This window comes from Mycteria americana, chromosome 7, assembly GCF_035582795.1.
Source record: "Mycteria americana isolate JAX WOST 10 ecotype Jacksonville Zoo and Gardens chromosome 7, USCA_MyAme_1.0, whole genome shotgun sequence".
NCBI lineage: Eukaryota > Metazoa > Chordata > Aves > Ciconiiformes > Ciconiidae > Mycteria > Mycteria americana.
Window position 1 is genome coordinate 12,158,599 of NC_134371.1, and position 17,214 is coordinate 12,175,812.

The 17,214-nt window shown below is 46.8% G+C and overlaps 1 protein-coding gene across 1 annotated transcript in view; it reads left to right on the forward strand.

The window, feature by feature from the left end:
- The window catches only part of PDE6D (phosphodiesterase 6D), a 39,735-nt gene extending 26,602 nt beyond the window's left edge, over positions 1-13,133 (forward strand). The window contains exons 2-5 of the mRNA XM_075507052.1: positions 4,097-4,185; positions 8,999-9,124; positions 9,977-10,082; positions 12,513-13,133. Coding sequence (XP_075363167.1) covers positions 4,097-4,185; positions 8,999-9,124; positions 9,977-10,082; positions 12,513-12,594 — 403 coding nt within the window. The 3' untranslated portion in view covers positions 12,595-13,133. The remainder of the gene's footprint in view (positions 1-4,096; positions 4,186-8,998; positions 9,125-9,976; positions 10,083-12,512) is intronic.
- Positions 13,134-17,214: the final 4,081 nt, after the last annotated feature.

Consider the following 17,214-nt stretch of genomic DNA (forward strand, 5'->3'; position numbering starts at 1 on the left):
CATGTATATAAAGCAAGTCAAATTCCAGCTACTACAAAGCTTTTATGTAAGACTTTGCTGACCCAATAAGTGGTGGAATATAAATAGATCAACAGTACACCCTTCCTTCTGCTGTTCTACCTAATCCTTCCTTGCCTTCAGGATTGAAGAGTATTTGATCTAACGAGTCTTAAATCAGACATTGTTTCCTACCAAAAAAAACCAAAATCCAGGAGAATGAAAATTTAATGGTGTAAGAGTGTTCTTGTGATTTTAGAATGAGAAGCTGAATTAGGAATATACTATTGTTCTTCCTTTCTTTTGTTCATATATATTAACTTCACAAAGCTGTAACTGCCTGGCTCTCTACTTGCTCTCCTTAGCTACCCCTGCCAGGTGACTTGATGTGAGCCTCTTCAAAAAGAGTAATTGTGTTAAACCTATATTAATTTACTTTCTCCTTTTCAATAATACTTAAAATGCCCTCTTCATCCTGCCTGTAGGTCTCCACTGCTGCTCAGAAGATGGAGCACTTTTTATTTTTAGTAACAATATCTCATGCTGGGATGGAAGAATCTTAAACCAATTAAACACATTAGAAGATAACAGTGTGTGTGGGTTTGGTTCAAGATCTCCATTTTCTTCACTCTGGGGTATGTCCTAATACCAGCCTTTCTATCCAAGATGACAGAAATAGTGTGATAAGCTGCTAACTAGGTAAGCAGTACAGCTGCTGCTTTGTCAGGTATTCCCTTGCCAAAAAATCACTTGTGATGGGTTTTGCCTTTTTTTTTTTAATTCCATTACAGTTAAGTTTTATAAATTATCTCGATTTTGACTTAGGACATTTTTTTCAGATGCCTGTTTCTTTTTAAACATTTATTTTTTTAAAAGAATGAATCTTTTGAACATGAAGTGTTTTTTCCAATAGAAGAGGATTGTGTGTGTGCACTTTTAAAATCTGATTATTTGTTCTTCCCTTTTAGTAATGCTTAGTTACTGGGAAAAAACTTATGAACTGGCTAGAGTATTGTGATATCTTAAAGTATGTCTGGATCCACGTATTTTAACTCTGTGTATACACTCTGAATAGCAGGTTGATTTCATTTTTTTATTTGCAGAAGTTGGAAAAGCATATCCTGAACCTGCACATGCATCTCTCTAGGCCAGAAAGCCTTTGGCTACACTGACACTAAACCTTTATTCATTTGATATGGAATTTACATGGGTTAGCAATGTCCAGATTGTTTAAATACAAGATATTTTCTAGGAACTGTGGCATGCATTGCTGACCTGCACGCTCTCAACAGCAGGGATATAGTCTTGAGCTTTTTATTTATTCTTCATCTTTAATTTGACAGCTAGAATACAAAGCATGGGGCAGGCTGTCCTGCATGGATTTACTCTTACAGTGGAACATCAATACAGAATAAAGTCTGATAGCACTTTATAGAAGTCTAACACCCCAAATGTTAACATATCTAGCATTGTTCAGCATGGCAACGTAACTTGTATCATCTCTCTTGGACTGGATTGAGAGATAAATCCTTACAGAGAGAAGCAACAGAGGTCAGTGGTCTACAGTAGTGTTTTCTCTCACCAGAAATAGTAGGTCACTATCACTCTATAACTATGTATTTCACGTAAGGATAATAATTAAGCTGAGAGGCTATGTATACTCTTTGAAGGGCACTTCTAATGTAATACTTTTGAAAATGGCAAACGTGATTTCAGAGTACTCCAAAAATTGATAAGGGAAGAGGGACAGGAAGGTAGGGCAAGGCATGGCAAGGAAAAAGGAACATGGTTAGAGTACTGGTATAGCACTTGGAAGGCTGGATCAGTTCCTGTGCAATGCTGGGTTTGCTGTTCTGGTTACTGTTTCATCTCCAGTTCAGTGGTCCTTGTCTACTGCTCAGTTTGGCACTACACAGCCTATGACCGGACCTGTGAGCTCATGATTCCCACTGATATTGATAGTGAACAAATAGCAAGTAAATACTTCTGAAGGGGATAATTTTTTAAATGTAATATAGGTTTTTGATAATCAAGTGCCCAATTTACTGAATTACTGTACTGCTAATAGTCAAGAGTGTTTGCATCGCAAGGTGTTGTGAAGATAAATGAATTTGTCAGTGAGATGCTCAGATTGTCTCATTTGTTATTTTTCCCTCGTACATGGCATTTGATAGATTGCACACTGCTTTCTATGCAAATAGCTTCACCCTGGCTAGTTTGTGTGTTTGTCTGTGGGAAGATGTATCTAAAAATGGTGGATTTTTTTTGACATTTTAAATTACGGTTGGGGCGGTTCCATCCTGTGGGTTGCATTGGCTGGGGACTTCAAGTTTTCCAGCCAGCACCACATGAAGTGCCCAGCCCTGCTGCAGGTTCTTCTTGCCATGCTGCTGCTCATTTTCTCTCTCTGACTTGCCTGCCTACAGCCCCTGTCTCCCTTGGTTTGGTAGCTGGGGAGAGATCTCCATTTCCAGCTTTCTGCCAGGATATAGAGGTGGCATGTGGGGCCCTCCAGGGATGCTGCTTTCTGTCTTCTCCCCCTTTCCCTCCTGCCTTAATCCCAGAACAAGTGGTAGATGTTATGTGTTATAGAACAAGTCTAGAAGGACATGAGCAGGCTGCCCTATGCTCCCTCTTCCCGTGCTCCAAGTTGTTGCTAAGTTTTGGAAGCTGTAAGGCCATGCCTGTGTAAATGGCCCCTGTGCATGCATTCCCACCTTTCTCCTCCCCGTTGCCCTTTCAGTGGGACATGGAAAGTCTGGCCAGCCTTCAGGAAGGGAAAGGCTCCTCACATCTGTGCTGAAGCAGTCATCTTCCCTTCCCTCCTCTACACACATAATTTTAAAACAAATGTTACCCTGTAATGCAAAATTTGCTAAAGCATCTGTTTCTTCCCTGGAGCTCTGGAAAAATTTGATCAATGTGACGAGTTTGTGTGAGTCTGCCTGGAATGGAAACTGTGTATGTTAGAGGATGAGTTCAATATGCATGTCTCTGACAGCTCCTATTTGTATCTACGTCAAGGTCCATATTGTCCCTCTTATGTTACTCTACCTCCCCAGTCAGTTCCTTGAGCAGTTGGTCTCTCCCCTTCTCCGAGATAGTTTCCAGTATCCTGTCTAGGAAGTACTGAGTACGAAGGGTGCGCTGCCATAAACCAACAAAAGGAAACACCTGGAAAGGTGTTGGTTTGCATGGCCTTATCTCACAGATCCTGCTCTATTTAGGCTGCTTACATTTGTGCTGGTGACTCCTCAGAGCCACTCTGGTGAGCTGTGGAGCAGGAGGCTGCTGCAGAACCTTGGGCTCACTGACAGCTATATCCCTGTTCAAAATGGCATTGGGCAGGTGTGCAGGTTCCTTGTTCTGATGTGTCAATACCTGAGTTACGTTATGGGACAGATTTTTCAAAGGTGTGCTTAAGATCATTATTGTCCCTTTGAAAATGTGAGTATTTCATACTTGCCTATAACTTTAATTACTAATTCACTGATCTAGGGTTTTTGAAAGCTAGCACAGCCTCACTTGCTGAGAGTGAAAAGAGAGGCTCTCTCTTTGGTTAGTGCTCAGCAGCTGAAGAATTCCCATGAGTGGCAGTTACCGGGTCAACAGCAATAGAACAACCCTTGATATTAATATTTTGTAAACTAGGAAAACAAGCTTGCTTGGGTGTTTTTCTTTTTCCAATGTTATATAGGAAGCACTTCTTTTTCTAGCATTTTTCAAATGCTGGAGAACAGCAATTGTTTGTGTAGAATTATCTGTTATTGTTAGTAATGTTCTTGCTTCTCTGCAGCACAGTGACATTGCCTTTATCCTTTAGAAGCAATGGAAAATTATAAATGAGGTTAACAAGCTTCTTTCTAAAATGAAAACTAGATCTGTGACTATACAACTCTTGTTGCATTCATTCTGGTCAGGGGTTGGTTTGTTCATTTATTTTCTGGGAAAAAAGCGTCTCTTTTCCTTGGCCTCCTGAGAATCAGAAAACATGATTGAAACTCAGCTGGAGTAGCCTATTTCAGGGCTTAGCAAAGAATAGTAAGCACAGCATTTGGGGCTGTAGATAGCTTGTTTTCCTTAATTGCTTCCCAATCAGAAATTGGATGAACCTTCGGGATGCAGAAACGGGGAAAATCCTCTGGCAAGGAACAGAAGATCTGTCTGTACCTGGAGTGGAGCATGAAGGTACTGTGTGGCCTTACTGTGCATTTTGGGGCTGGGTGGTGCTGTATGTCTGGGTCACCAGAGCTGCGAGCGTACCCCTGCTTTGAAGGACAGATGTCCTGGCTGTGACTTCACACCTTCAGAAGCTTCCACCACAATAACGCAGGGACACATGGAGAAGGGTGGGAGTGGATCAGTGGCTGGCAAAGGGCACAAGTTAAACAATGCTAAGCAGGGCACGCAGCTGGGTAAGGAATGAGTGGCCAACCTTTGCTAGGTCGAGTGTTGGTTCCAAAATGAAAAGTATAAAAATATATTGACTTTTCTAAGTATAACAACAGGGTTTAGTCAAGGTAGAGCTCAAATGAAGAACCAGTGGGGAAGAAGCATACACAGTTATTACCTTGCCTGGCCACAACTGTCCTAATATTCTCCTGCACTAAATTTGACCTCTGCTTTAAAATGGCATACATGGCACATTTGCTCTGCTCTTCCATCCCTCTACCATTGCTAGGAAGGCCTGTTGCCCTTCCACTTCTGTCCTTGCTAAGTAGCAGAGGACTTCACTGTCCCTCACTCTTCCCCATTTGTGACAAAGCACTGTGATAGGTAACATCCCTTGCCAAGAGCTTTGCTTTGGCTCTGTGAAGAGTTTGACCTCACTGAATTAATTTCAAAGGCTTTTCTATTATGTGAGTACCATAGCTGATCTCCAGTAAGTGGGGTGAACTTGATCATTTAATTATGCTGATGACATTGATGTATTTTTGGTTAAACATCAAGGACTGAGTTCTGCCTGGCACTACTAGGACTTACCTCTCCCATAAATTGGAAAATCTGTTGTGTCTGAAGGAGGCAACCAGCGTATAAAGATCCTTCTCTGCCCAGAAAGTGTACAGAAGATCTGTGGCAAAACACTGTGAGTCCAGTAGTCTTCCAGCAATATACCTGGTTTCAAAGCTAGCTTAAGGTGCAAGAGAAACGAGTTGCCTTCTCCTCATTTGATTCCCCAGTCAACATTCATCTGCTTTATGACAAGAGTTCGTTATTAGGACCAGTAGTAGGTTGTCTCAGCTTAAGCGGGGCCTGATGCCAGGAACAGAGGTCGCAGCTCAGAGCTAGAGGAAAGCAAAGCTGTGACTCACTGATTACTAAGAGCATTTTCCAAGCTTTGTCTCCTTCAGCCTTGCTAACCTGTACTCCCATTCTCATACCAGTGGTAACAGCAAACAGTTCTGCCGATAGGCCTTAGATACTTACTCATGCTTACCATACAAGATACCTACACTAAGGAAAAGCATTCCAGCACTTTCCAACACACCTGTAGGAAAGCAATTGAAATACAACTTTCAAAGAAATGCGATAATTCATCAGTTCAATACTAAATTTCTTAAATTGCAGGTTAGTGATGCTTTGCCTTCTTGATATAACTAACATTTGGCATGCCCACAGCAGCTAACAGGAGACCTAGGAGAAATGAGGAATTAGGCTTTAGAAAGCAGAAGAAAATCAGCCAAAAGTATTCCCAGTCTTCCCAGATTTTGCGCTGTAAAAGTTTCTCTTTGGACACACGGTTAGTCTTCGAATCCTCTTCACTCTGTCTCAACAGACTGTTGCACTGCCTTGGTTCAATGCAAACTACAGAAAGGTGTGCTTTGGGGCAGAGAGGACAGCTGGAGCTGTGTCTCATGAGGGTTTGTTGTGTTGCCCCATTTCCCTCCTGCCATCTTTCTCACTTTGGCAAATCATATCACCTCACTGTGTCTCAGATTTTCCTCACATATAAAACAGGAACCCTCACCTCCATCAGAGGAGCTTGGGGAATTAATTAAAGCATACTCTGGCATGAGATTAATGCCCATTGTACAAGGAATTGTTAAGACCTTATCTGGTGTGCAGTTCAGTCATCCATCTAGAAGATGGATGACTGCAAACTGGAACAGGTGCAGAGAAGAGCTATTAGGAGAAGCCACTGAAAAGATTACGGATGGGAGGATGGTCTTCCTTAGGAGAAGAGAGGAAAAAAGCCATTCTTGTGTGGCTTAGCAAGAAAAGAAGGCTGAGATGGATAGATTATTCTCAATAAATAGGCTAAGAAATGGGAGAGGTGTCCAACAAAGGAGGATAATCTGGCTGTGAATTAAAAGAAGGTGTGGGGAAATGTGGTTCTGGTACAGTCCTGAAACAGAAACAGGGAGGGCAAACAGTCAGAATGATTGTTTTAAAATGAAGGCCGTGTGTGTCTCAAAGTCATTATATAGTACTTGTCTGTGTGTGTTCTGTGGCCATTCAGGGCAAATCACAGTCTAGACATAGCACACAAAGAATCAAATATATAGCAGAGTGAATAAAATATATTTCCCTTAAACAGCACTTCTATTTGCTTTTTAAATGGGACTTCTATTTGATTTAAGTACAGGTTTCTTTAAAAAATGAACTCTTAAGTTTCAAATCATGATACTGTATTACTACCTAAACTTACTATTACCACTTAGATTAAATAAAAAGAATATTAATGTGGTATTGGATTGCTGCCGAAGTCTTAACATTAAACCACTGACAGTAGTGAAAATCACTGCCTGAGCAACTGAAACTGGAATTAACCATCTAAACCAGCTTTTGACAGCAGGAGCTTTTCCCTGTACTCAGTCAGCTCAGTTCAGTGACAGTGCATGCAAAACTGGGAGGCAATCTGGGAGATGCAAATCCATAAAGTTTGGTTTCTTCCAATGTACAAGCAACTCTTGGAGTAAGCTGCTGCGGTCTAGCACTTGTAGAATCTCCAGTGTTGTTCCCAGTCACCACAGCTAGCTTTCATTCAGGAAATACAAATAACCCTTTCATTATGTAAGAAAAGATGTAGTTTGAAATATAAAAGAAGTTTGGCTAAGATAGCTTTCTTACACGTCCCAAATATTTAAGGTAGTTTTATTAAACTATATGAAAACGCAATGATACAGATATTTTAATTGAATTTCAGTTTCTAACTAAACGCAACCAAAATGGACCCAAAATGACTTGCATAGTAAATAAGAAACGTGTCGTTCCTCCCTTTCTAACCTAATCAGAATTAAGTATCTGACAAAATGTAAGTTAGCTCTATGAGTGCTTAAATAAATGTGCAGGTATAGTATATCCTCAGGTTAACAACAAACAATACTAAATTTAGGATAAAGTCTATGCTTACCTGCATTTCAGCACGTTTTTAAATGGTCCTAACTGATGGGAATCAAACTTCTCTCTCTTCTATCTTTTTAATGGAAAATAAGAGATATAAAAGCAAAATGAGTTTAAAATAAATAATTTCAATTAAAATTTTCTGCTTGATGGTATACGTATCAATTAAAACCTCTTAGATCAGGGGTTTAAAGACTACACAGTCCTACTTTTATTAAAAGTAACCTTTTATTTTGTAGTTTTACAATATTAAATTAAACATTCCCAGCAGTCTGTCTTGGGGATGAAAGAAATGTAATTACTAAATTGCAGAAGTCATTTTACACTTAACTGTAAAGGGATGTTTATTCACAACAGGCTGTAGTCTGTACTTGTGAGGGCAGTAAAAGATGGTGCCATGCAGATTTCTATGCTGAAAAAAAAAAGAAAGACTAAAAATAATTAGAGAGCTTTTACATTTAAAACTCTTCCCTTACACTTTTAAGTTTCTATTTTACCTTTTTTTTTTTTTTACACAAAAGGTGGGGTGTGTACTTCTCCATGGGATAGGATGGTAGCTTACATTCCCTAACCCTCCAGCTCTCTAGGTTGCTTTCATATCAAGGCCCTACTCCGTTAAACTCTTCTACATTAGGTGGATTTGCCTGGGGTTTGGTAGACTCTTCCATTTATTAAACAGCAGCCTGCTGTCTGCTTATGGATGTTTTGATACGTTTTCCATTTAGGAACAGTTTGGCTCTTAAAGCACATGCCAGCTGTATTCCCTCCCCTCTTTATTTCTAATAAATTTACATGAAACATTTTCTAATACGCAGAAAGGATTATGTACAATCACACCACTGATGTATGACGGGCTTGGGAGATTTTTAGTATATTGACTCCCCCCCATATTGTCCTGATTAGGGACCTTTCAGCATATTAAGCAATGCTCCCAAACTGTCCCTTCTCTTACTCCTCCACCTCTAAAAAAAGCCTTATGAAATATCTACCAGGTACAGTTTGCCACTTGCTGGTGGTGTCTCACCCATTGCAAGAGCCCAGATACCTTGGATTGCCTAATTACTCTCTCTCTTAAACTCTCTAGTTCGGTACTGACTTTACTGCCTGTGCGGGTTTCAATGTTTGGGGAACAGACATTTTGCATACTTTTACGGGATGACTTCCCAGAGCTATGTGAGATGGCTGAAACAGTGCTGCTGGGCTGAGAAATAGCAGTTTGTGGTTTGCTGGAGATGCACAGCCTGAAAGGGAAGGAGCAATGAGAAAGGCTAACACGGTTGGTGTACTAAGTAGCCCTTCGGCTGCTTGTGATCTGCAGCACACTTCCTGAAGTAAAAATTAAGTTGCATCTCATATTTCGACTTGAAGAATTGTGTTTTTTAGTAATAAACAGCTAATAACCAGGAGTCTGAGAAATCAGTATCCCTGGTTCTGTCACAAGTTTCTTTCCTGGCTCTAGGCAAGTTACTTAACCTATCTGCATCTTGGATTTCACTCCTGCAAATGTAAAAACAAAGTCCTTTATGTTTGCATTTCTCCTGCTATTGTGAACTTGTACTAGCACTAATCATTATTTCAAAGTGCTGTTATAATAGCACCTGAAGCAGCTGGGTTTGTTTTATTGTGCCCAAATAATGCTTCTTTATCTGTTTCACAGCTCGAGTTCCTAAAAAAATCCTGAAATGCAAAGCAGTGTCTCGGGAGTTAAACTTTTCCTCAGCAGAACAAATGGAAAAATTCCGACTGGAACAGAAAGTTTATTTCAAAGGGCAGTGTCTAGAAGGTATGCATCTGCTCTGTGTGCAGCCCTGCTGCAGCACAGGGAGTGACCCCCAGCGCAGCGGGGATTAGAGAAACTAAAATGGGTTGAAACGGTGATTTTAATTTTTCAGAGTAGCACTGAAGCACTCATCTTGTCAGGACTAATGGGCCACAGTATTAGGGATAGCATTTCATAAGTGTATTAACACTTCGTTATGTAAGCAAAAAATCTGGGTAATCATGCTTCAGGGCATAAATCCACCGCAGGCTGCCTGAGGCAAGGAAACAGGTTGTTTTAGAGTCATCCATTATGGGGATTCATGCATCTTCCTCAAAAGCACCTAGTGCTGGCCGCCGCCAGACTGGAGGCCAGACTAAAGGAGCCTCTGGTTTACTTTGGTTACAGCAGTGCCACCAAGTATTGTCCGTGTGACTCCATAGCTGCACATCTGATCTCCCTCACTGCAGTATTACTCTTAATCTGGGGTGGAGGAGGGGGAGATAAAACATTGAGCTCCTTGTCTTTTGGGCAACCAGTTGTACACTTAGTCTCAACTGGATCCGGGAGATGTCTGCAAGAAGGGGGAGTGTGGTTTCCCTGCTCCCAATTAGGTGTGATGGAATTTCCACTGAATGCTAAGGAAGTGGCATGGCTTATCACTACCATCAGCTATTTTAGAAAGGGAGTAGCTGCTTTAAGAGGAGGGCAGGGTTCAGTGCAGTTTAAGCTGTACAAAGTAATTTAAATGTAAAATGTTGGCAGCACAGCAGGACAGTTTAGGGAGTTCCCCAGCCTGTCAGGTGAAAAGCAAAAGGACCATTTGTGGATTTTATCTTCTTTCAAATGCCTCTGGATCTTCTTTTTACTTTGCAGAATGGTTCTTTGAATTCGGTTTTGTGATTCCTAACTCCACAAACACTTGGCAGTCCTTGATAGAGGCAGCACCTGAATCACAGATGATGCCAGCTAACGTTTTAACGTGAGTGCCTTGGGCTTACAGAATCTAAGAGCAGGCAAAGAAAAAGCAGTGTGTGGCATTTCCTTGGGGGCCACAGTGGGAATGAAGAGAGGGAGCTGCTACCAACTCTGAATCACCCTCACTACGGTTAGCTGTTGAGAGATAAAAGGGGCAAAGCCAACCTCATTACCTGCTTTCCCATAGGTCCAATTTGCATTAATATAGCAATAAAAGTTTGCAGAAAGTGGAACTGATCCTTTATTAGAGTTGCTTAATTTTTTTGAAAGGTGAACTGTGAAAGGATTTTTAAATGCTTTGCAGCTTAATACCCCTTCCATCCAGGGGGAAAAAAAAAGCGGTTTGGGCCATTTTCAAATCCAACTATTGATCACTGACTCTTGTCCAAGGTGGTTGTTTTTCATGCAGTGTATCACCTACAGGAGCTGCTCTAGCGTTTATTTCATCACTGTACCATTTTGCCAAGCTTTGTGTCTTTTACATTGGATTATAAACTATGTATTTAGTCATATGGAGTTGTATCTGGGGATAAAATACCCTTAACAGGTAGGAAACAGTCATTTTACAGTCACCTGTAATGGCATTCACACACCTTCCTCAGAAACGTCTAGTCCTGACCGCTGTTTGCACAGTGACTTCTGAGTAGGGCAGCAATCCCTAGGACTTGTGTCAGAAATGCATGCTGGGCATTGCTCTGAGTGTGAACAGCAAGGAACAAGCTTTGGTGGGATGACGGAAAAGGCTCCTTGAGGGAGGTCCCTGGGAAGCTGTAATCACTGACAAAAAGCCACCCTCCCTGCAGTGCTAGATGGGTGCTGGCAAGCACATGAGGAGCACGTTGCCAGCAGAGACAGAAGGGTATGGGAATCCTCCTGCCAACAAGAGGCAGAGAGGGAGCAGCCAGTCTCACCGCAAGGTCACCGTGTCCTCTGGAAGACCTTCCTCTCCAGCGTTTTCCCTCTCGATCCCTCTCTGGAGGAAAGCCAGTCGCATAGAGAAGGCACCAGGATGGGAACTACCGTCAGTGATTCCTATTCACAGCACATTTCAAAGAGAGAGCAGACTCAGAAGAGAGCATCAGTGTTCAAAGAGTGCTCCCTGGCACAATCTGCTCAGAACCTCATAAGTGCTACACACGTCCTTGGCTCCCAGAGCTGGTGGCTTTCAGTCAGTACAGGAGGAGCCAGATTTGGGAATCACAGTAAAGACAGACAGACATCTGACAAGTTGGTTTTGACCATCTCAGGAAATCAAGGCATTTTCAGGACTGGGAGTCACAAGAGTCCAGTTTTCAAGTGACCTTGAGGATTTTCCAGTGTCCCATTCGTTCCCTTGAGTCTGTCCACTTGTAGTGGGCAGCCCAGATCTCTCTCCTATTGATGCAGGTGTCCTAAAGTCATTCTTGAGGCTTTTCAGTAGAATCACCAGCCCAAAGAAATCCAAAGGGGGTTTTGTGGCCCAAAGAAATCATCTTTTTTCAGCTGCCGAGACTTGGACAACCCCTCACTTTCTGATATTCCCAAAGACCTCATGTTTGTCTCGGTGTTTCCATAGCAGGAGAGAATGGAGATGTGGTATTTGGTGCTAACCAAAGCACTCTGCGCAAAGGATTCCCAGGATGACTGACTATCAGACTGAGAACATTTCCTGACGTTTGAGTTCAAGCGTTAGCCACGCCACAGCAAAAACCTTGCGCTCTTGCCAGGTTTAGCTTTGCCAATGTTACAGATACCAAGAGCCACAGTGGAGATGGAACTGCTGCTTTGATTTTCAAGAGCCAGGTTATTCAGACATAGTCAGACCACACGGCTCAGGTGTCCAGGTGTTGTAGTGACCCTAAAGTTCTTACTTTTGTCTACCAAAATCTCAACGTCAGCAACTTAAATCATCAGAGCTTTTGTCACACCCAAATCTACATTTCCATTGCGGTTTGTGTAAAATATGCTTGTGCGTTTGCATTTAAGTACTTCTTGAGGGAAATGACATGTTAAGTTGGTTGAAGTAGCTTGCTCAGCACTACAGGACAGAGATGGGGGCTAAAAAAAGAATTCCCATTGGTTTTCACAATTCACTGCAAGAGAGAGGGGCCTGAAGGTGCTGGGACTGCTAGTTTATTTTTAGCAACAGAATTGAGCAGACCTTTGCTGTTTGTGAGCACTCTCTGCAGCCTGCGTGGTACTGTGCCCAGAAAGGGGGTGACAAGGGAGGGATGGGGGAAACTGCTCCATGTAGGAATGCAGTGGAGAGATCCTTCAGCCCTGATGGCCCCCAGATCAGGACAGAGTGCTCACTGCATGCGGCTCCAAACCAAAGCTTGTGTTGCGGGGCGTAAGATGTCAGCCCAGGCTTGTGAGAGCATTGAGAGAAGCAGTTGTTTTCTACTGTTCGTGCACTCTTCTAATACCTCTTCTTTCTCCTCTTTTCCTTCCACAGTGGTAATGTTATTATAGAAACCAAATTCTATGATGACGACCTTCTCGTAAGCACTTCCAGAGTGAGACTTTTCTACGTTTGAGATGGGGCTTTTTGGAGCTCTTTTAGTTTTCCTCCATGCAGTTCTTGGTGCAGAACCCCCCGACTATCCAGTGGAAGACACTCCTGTAGGCGGTGACCCTGGGGACCAGCTCAACGTGGGTTGTGACCTTTGCCCATCAGTTATTTCGCTTTCTCCTCTGACAAGACCAGACCAAACCCTCAGAGACAGGACCATCTGCTCAGCGATGCACTGGGGAATAGAGGCTGTCTCTGAACACGGGCAAACGATGGTCATGCAGAACCAATACTGTAAATTATGTTAGTCTCATCCTTTGTACTTCTCTGGATGCTGGTATAATCTCCCATTTCCACTCACACCAAACTCTCAATGCGTTTCATTTTGGGGGGGATTAAGTTAACCTTTTCATTTTTCTCATGTTGTAGGTTTTTATCCTTTCACTGGATTTCTGTGTAACTGGTCCACATCCTCTTACCCTGAACTTGTAAAATAGACTGTGATATCACCTAATGTAATTAAAACAAATTTCTCAATTAAAACATTCCTACCGTCCAAAGAAGGGAAGAAATGTTAGTTCTGTGCATTTTCCTTTCTGTTATAAAAATGCCTCACAGCAGGCACAAACTCCTGTCACTCAAGCCAGCAGCAGAACAGGGCTTTCCACTGCCCTGCTTCTTCCACAGCCCCCAGATCCTTGTTAAAGTTCTCTTCCTCCAGCTGACCACGTAGGAAAGGTTTCCTGACTGCTCTGACCAAGGTTTCTGCTTGGCCTCATTTCTGGCCGGTAATCCCTCGGGGTAGTTTGTCCTGTTTGCCCAGTCACCGTTTTTTTGAGCAAGACTGCACGCCGTTCTGCTTTTCTGAGTTCCTGGGGACGCGCAAACCCCTCTGGAAAACCTGTGCTCCCCTGTGCCCACCAGCATCAGGCCCGTGCTGGGCTGAGCTCCCTGAAGCACAGCTGTGGCTACGGTTGCTGATGCCAACAAATCCCCATGTGTGCGCAGCTTTAATGACACACCGGCAATTTTGCTACGATGGGCTGCTTGAGCCCTACCGCTACTCTTTCCTCTGGTCATTTATAATTAGCTCTAGCACCTGTAAATCTTGGGAAGGGGGCATCTCCAGCTTCTCCTCTTAAACATCACGGGCAGCTTTATGATCGCCTAACACCTTGGTTAGCCTGTCCCGTGGCCGGGCTTGAGATTCTCGGGAGAGTCACAGGGAAATTAAACGCATCATTTCAGATCCTGAATTCAGCCCACTGGGTGTATGTGGGAGGGATACAGCATAATTTTTTTTCAGGTGAATTGAAGTTGGACCGTTAATCCCCATGAGAAGAATCCCCGTTACCCATTGTAGCAGCTTTCTCATGAGACCTCACTGATGGATTTCAGCCTGCTGGACTGCAGAGTCTTCTCAGCAGCATGACCCGTCCTCGGCCAGCCTTCAGACAAAGATCAACCAAAACTGCCTTCTGCACCCAGCACGAACAACACCCGGTGATGGTGATCTCTGTCAAAGAGGAGAGACAAAAGGTGTCCAAAAAGGAAAAAAGTAAAAGGCCGAGGGTCTTGAGAGCAGGTACCTCTGTGTCCCAGGACAGACGCTCTGCTAGGCACACACAGCATGGCTCAGGCAGGGACAGGGAGAAGGCGTCTCCTCTTGCCGAGCTGAGCTACAACCGGCTGCCGGGAGCCCTGCCCCGTAGCACAGGGATGCTCCCAGCGGGGCTGAACCTAACCTGGATGCCTTTTGCTTTAATGGCAAACAAGCTTTGAACTCTCGCACCCACTTAACCTTCTCGGCGAGGAAGGCGCCTGCGGGGACGCCCTCCCTGCAGAGCCGCACACGCCGGAGGTCTCCGCGGGGGGGGGGGGGTAGCTGCCACCGACACGCGTGGCTAGGGCTCCCGCGGGATGAGCTGCCCTGGGAGAGGGCCCTGGAGGCAAGCGGGTCCTGAGGCGGCCCGAGGGGACCCTCCGGAGCCCCTTTCCTCCCCGCCCGCGCCCGCCTGCCCCAGTTCGCCCAGTTCACCCAGCTGGAGCTGGCCGGCCCCGCGGCGGCGGCTCTGCGGCGGGTCATTGCCGCCCTCAAGTGGCTCCGTGGGAAATAGCTGGCAGCTCACCCGCTCCTGTCCCTGGACCAGCCTCTCCCAGTCCCCCCCAGCACCCACCAGTGCGGGGCTCAGCCTCCCTTAAAGAACCGACGGAGCAAACGCCGGGGCCGGGAGAGAGCAGGGGGCCGAATCCAGCCGGCAGAAAGGGAGGCAGGGGGGAACGGTGCGGTCTGACCAGACACCACCCAAAACCCGAGTGAGGGGCCCCCAGGTGCTCGGAGCAGGAGCCGTGCTTGCCCCAGGCAGGAGGAGCTACGGGTCCCCCTCCCCGTGGGGCTGACAGGGATTTGGGAGCCCTGGGAGAAGGGGCAGGAGACACTGCCAAAGCGCTGTCCTCAGCGTGTCCCATCCCCAGGGCCTGAGCATGGCGCGGGCAGCAATCAGTTCCCCTGCATGTGGCTGTTGGCACTGGGGCAGCAAAGGCCACAACAAAGGGAAAAGTGGGGCTGGAAAGGGCAAGAACGGAGCAGGAGGTCCGGGGTGCATGCGTCACCTCTGCCACCACCCGCCCATGTGCCCAGGGTGGCTCTGGACGTGGCCCGAGGGCAGCCCCACACCACCCTCTGCGCAAAGTTGGGTGGGGGGGAGCAGTGGGAGTGGGGAGCAACACAGTGATCCCCCCTTTTATTTACCAAAAAAGTTCCTACCTGGAAACTCACAGCCCTGGCAGGCATCTCCGGGGCAGGGCAGCCTCCCCCAGCCTGGTCCACGTGCCAGGCTCTGCACGAGGGGAAGGCTCCATGGTGGCGAGATGGGCAGTTTTGGGCAGGTGGGACCTGGCTGGGCCACGCAAGGAGCCTCTCGCCACACGGGGCCCTTCCCAGAGCCCAGCCGCTCGCAAAAACCCCGGCTCATCTGGGGCTGGTGCCTGGGAGAGGGAACCGGCCGGATTCAGCAGCAGCCGTGGGTGAATCCCAGCCGAGAGCCACAGCTTTCCCCGGCTCATTGTTCGCAGCTGGGGTGTTTTGGCCTCGGCAGCTCCTGTGGCGGGCGCAAGTGCCTTCCAGCCGCCGGCACGCAGAGGGCATTTGTTTCTGCAAGAGCCTCGGGGCAGGGAACGTGCTCGGAAGGCTGTTCCTCGCCAGCCGGACAGCTGCCACGTGGGGCTCGCCCCCCACATCGGGAGGGCTGTGAGCCACCCCAGCAGCCTGTGGAAACCTGGCGTTGAGAGCAGGGCGGCCCTGCAGAGCCCGGACACGCGGCCAGAGGCCACAGAGGCACATTGGGAAGTGGAGGAAGGAGGGAGGGAGAAGCAGGTGAGAGCTGGGGCCACGCACAGCCTGGGGGGCTGGCACGGAGAGATTTGGGTTGAAGCTTGTAAAAAGAAAACTTCATCCTCACTGCCCTTCAGCCACGTCTTTGTCTGGGAGCCCTCCAAGCCAGGGTGTTGCAGAGCTGCTGGGTAAAAGCAGCAAGGCAACACAGGGGGAGGGTGATGAACACCACACTTTTGGCTTTAGGGGAGCTCTCTGCTTGGTTTTGGGGTCCATCACACCCACCCCCTCTCCAGCCATCTGCAGAGGCTCCCCGAGGCACAGGCATGGCTTATGGCAACAAAAACCACCCGTTGACGGGACTCGGGGCTGGCTGCGAAGCAGGAATGTAACCCCGGGTGCATCAGGCTCTCACCTCCATGCTGTGACAGGGGAGATGGGGGACAGGGCCAGCTCCTCCCCCCCACCCCCCAGCAAGCACCGGGCTCTCTCACCCTCACTGCCCATCGCCAGCACCCCTCCGGGGTGTCACCTACACCGGCTGCTGCCCGGGCACCTTCCCCAGCCACCGCGGGGGCTCTCAGCCGCCTGACGGCCCAGCAAAGCCGACTGGGGCTCCCGCTGGCATGCTGCCCCAGATCTGCCCTGCCCAATAACGCTCAGGCGGGGAAGCAGAGCCGTCCTAATGCGGTTAATTAGCTGACTCACGAAGGTAACCGGCGAACAAAAGGCGCACAAACAGCCCAGGGCCACGTTAAGCTTCGGTGCCTGCTTTGCTACTCTTACCTTCCTGCGGGTGTAGGCAGCAGCGGGCAGCCCGCGGGATCAGCGCTGTCTTGTTCCACCTCACCCAGCTCCATCCTCCCCTGGCAGCACTGGGAGGGGGACAGGAGGGCTGGGAAGTTTTGGGTCTCTCTGGCCCCTTTTTGGGGCGGAGATCCCGCTCCTGGGTCGCCAGGACAGTGCGGGCAGAGCCCAAGCCAGGCATCGAGCCGCCGGGACCTCGAGGCTGCCAGGTGACTTTGGTGCAGTCCCACCCGTCCCCAAAGACCAGAGGGCAGCTGGGGCAGAGGCAGGACCCAAAGGGCCCCTTTTCAGTCCAAGGTGCCAACTCCTCCTGCCCTAGGGAGCCCCTGGCCACCAGCCCTCAGTGCTGTGAGACCTGGGTGCAATTGCTGTTGGGGCTCGGCACCCACCTCACCCCACTGCACACCTGACGTCCACATCCACGGTGGCTTTCCCCACCGGCATCCCCTGCCACGGGAGAGGAGTGGGGCCAGCCATTGCCACAGCCCCCCTTGCAGAGCATCC